Source organism: Tinamus guttatus, unplaced genomic scaffold, assembly GCF_059628265.1.
Source record: "Tinamus guttatus ecotype Peru unplaced genomic scaffold, ASM5962826v1 Tinamus_guttatus_pri_ptg000013l, whole genome shotgun sequence".
NCBI lineage: Eukaryota > Metazoa > Chordata > Aves > Tinamiformes > Tinamidae > Tinamus > Tinamus guttatus.
Genome location: NW_028288547.1, coordinates 881,953 through 884,681, shown reverse-complemented (window position 1 = coordinate 884,681; position 2,729 = coordinate 881,953). Strand labels below are relative to the sequence as shown.

General features: G+C 44.9%; 1 protein-coding gene across 1 annotated transcript; it reads right to left on the bottom strand.

The window, feature by feature from the left end:
- Window positions 1-1,553: 1,553 nt before the first annotated feature.
- Window positions 1,554-2,315, bottom strand: LOC104564942 (chromosome unknown C21orf140 homolog). The gene has a single exon (XM_010211578.2). It carries the CDS (start codon window positions 2,313-2,315, stop codon window positions 1,554-1,556), a length of 762 nt encoding a protein of 253 aa, XP_010209880.2.
- Between the last annotated feature and the right edge of the window lie 414 nt (window positions 2,316-2,729).

Here is a 2,729-nt window from a genome sequence, read left to right as displayed (position 1 = left end):
CTGCGGTTGCAATCAGTGCATGGCTGGTTCCCTATAGCTTTATGCCAATAGTATCGTGCAGTGTCATTGGGTGAAGGCAGACAGAGCCATTGTGAAACTGAGTTCTGCATCATCTGTTTCTTCAGAAAACCAAATTACTATGCAATTATCATCTGCCCTTGTGATAAAGAAGCACTGGACCTATTCCTCTGCTTTCACACCACTTCATTCACATTTAGTGAAGCAATTGCTGCTCTAAAACACTATGAAATTGAATTCAGGGCTATGACACCAGGCCCAAAAAAAACATTCCCGCCCCTCTCCAACCCCTCTCCCCTTTTCTCCACCACTCTTTCTGCCCTGCAATTGAGGCACTTAATTTTCCATTCCCTCCTTCTGTATTTCAAAAAATACACACAAGAAAAAGACATTTTTGGCTGAGGCATGCAAAGCTGAGAAGATATGGTTATTTGTCTCTGTGTATTCACTTCTCAGCTCTACATGCACCAATTCTTCTGAAGGCAAACCCTCTTATTAGATACATCTTTGCCACACCAAATCACAGTACGCTTTTAGATGGTTTCCATGCATACTAGAAAATCAGTACAGGCTTTTCTCAGTGTACTGAGATGTTTTAGTATACCTATGAATCATCTCATAATTTATTTCTTTTATATTTTCATGGGTTTGATTCTCTGTCTTAAAAGTACACAACACGCATACAAAAGTATTGAGCAAAATAGGTAAACACTATAAAAACAAGAGAGTGTAGAGTGAACTCTGAAAATAATTAATTTAAAACCGATGCTAAGAAATACTGATTTGCATAATTCATAAATGCTCTTTTGAATTCTGTTCCATAGGAAATCATTGCATCTCAGGGCCCATGTAGGACCTAAACAAGAGTGCATCACATCAATATCATGGATAAAGAAAATCTCCTGTGATGGAGGCCATATTTTGCTCTAAGAGACTGAACTTTTCATGCTCTGGAGCCTGAACCAACCAGAAGTCCTTAGAAATAAACTTTCTTTCTAACAAAATTTCTTTTACCTTTCATTATAGCATTTATTAATGACTGTTTTTAGAAGTAAGGTACTAGGCAAAATGGACTTTAGAGCTATCAGAGCTAGAGTTATCAGATCTTAATATTTATATTATTGGGAAAGTCCATCTATTTGGATCAAATACAGGCCTGGCCTGCAGAATTCAGTTTGCAGGACAGTTTTTCGTCAAAATGGGGGATATTTACATCTGTGGCTAGATCTCATGATTCCCACAAAACGGGAATTTATCCAGAACCCAAACTAACTCAATCCTGGGACTGCTTTGAGCCTGTTGTTGTGATAAGCCAAATTAACTTTGCCTACTCAGTGCAGGTGTAACGCATACCAACCTAGGCCTGCAATGCATCTAAAACTTAACATTCACATTTAAAATATTGTACTTTATTAGAACTATCGGCAAGATCTGTCAAGGTTTGCACCCTTGAAGGAAAGGGCTGGGCAGGGCTGGAGATAAGTGATTAAAAATCAGCCAAGGCCCCTTTGAGGTTTGTCTGCAGAAAGCCCCATTTAAGAAAATGTGTCCAGGTAGTAGTTTTCCCATCTCTTCGCTTTGTTGGTCGCTATCTTCCATTTGCTTGGAGTCATCTTCTCTATTCCTTTCACAATCAAGTCACTGAGGAGGATGCACCTATAGGAGTAGGTCCTCTCAAAAGACCTCAGGGCAAAGCCCTGCCTGTTGTTTATAATAAACCATTTCAAAGACGACCAGGCGACATCTAGCGGATAGAGGTAGCTGTAAGATGAGGGTACAGCAAGAAGCTCATGGCCATTGGCTCTAGCAATTTCAGGGCAACACTTAATGCTAGACATGTAGGTGAGTGGTGGGGCTGAAGGCTGAGTGCCTGGCTCCTGATCCTTGAGTTCTTTGGTCCCCACGGGTATCGGCTGCCTTTTCTCCCTGGTCACAATTACACATTTTCCATAGGACAGAGTCAGAGAATCACATAGCTCCTGAAAGATGGCTTCCTGCCAGTCGATGGACAGTTCATCTCTTAACAGCAGTCTGTACCTCCAAGGCACCCACCCTTGGCTGCTGCCAGCATGAACGAGTGTCCATACTGGCCAGCTCAGGCTGTCTTCCTCGGCTGTTTTATCTCCTGTTACGAGGCTTTCTGGAATATCCGTTTCTCCTAAAAAAACGGTGTTGAAACCCTTAAGCTGCAGCGCCCGCAGAGCTTTCAAATATTGCAGGCACCGTGTCTGTGATGCGGCATCAAAGCGGCCTCTGTGGATGATGTGCCTGAGGAGTGGGTTGGCAAAGCGCTGCATGTCCCAGGAGAGCCGTGAGCCTGCCAAGGAGGAGGTGGAAGCCCATGAGCTCACAAGGAGCCAGCCGTGTCACAGCCACCAGCGCCGCGGCTTCCGCAGGGCTGCTCAGACCACCGGGGCCTCAGAAAGCAATAGCCCCCTCGGGCTGAGTAGACTGCAGTGTTGCACTTCAAGGCTTCTCACATGAGGATATTGCTCATCTTAAATACCATGATTGTCCTCTTGGAGCGCCGGGTGGGATCCTTGGGCGAGCCACAGGCCTGTGAGAGGGGTCTGGAGAGACTGGGCGGTGTAGGAAGGAGCTACTCGGGATCAGCACAGAGAAGTGACAGAGACCACTGCCCAGGCCAGGCTGTAAGAAATATCCACGGCTGGGGAATCTGAGGTCTCTCTCAAAGTGGGGGCTATCCCTGG

Excerpts from the sequence above, each read along its gene's own strand:
- LOC104564942 (XM_010211578.2), bottom strand. The coding sequence starts at position 2,315 with ATGCAGCGCTTTGCCAACCCACTCCTCAGGCACATCATCCACAGAGGC.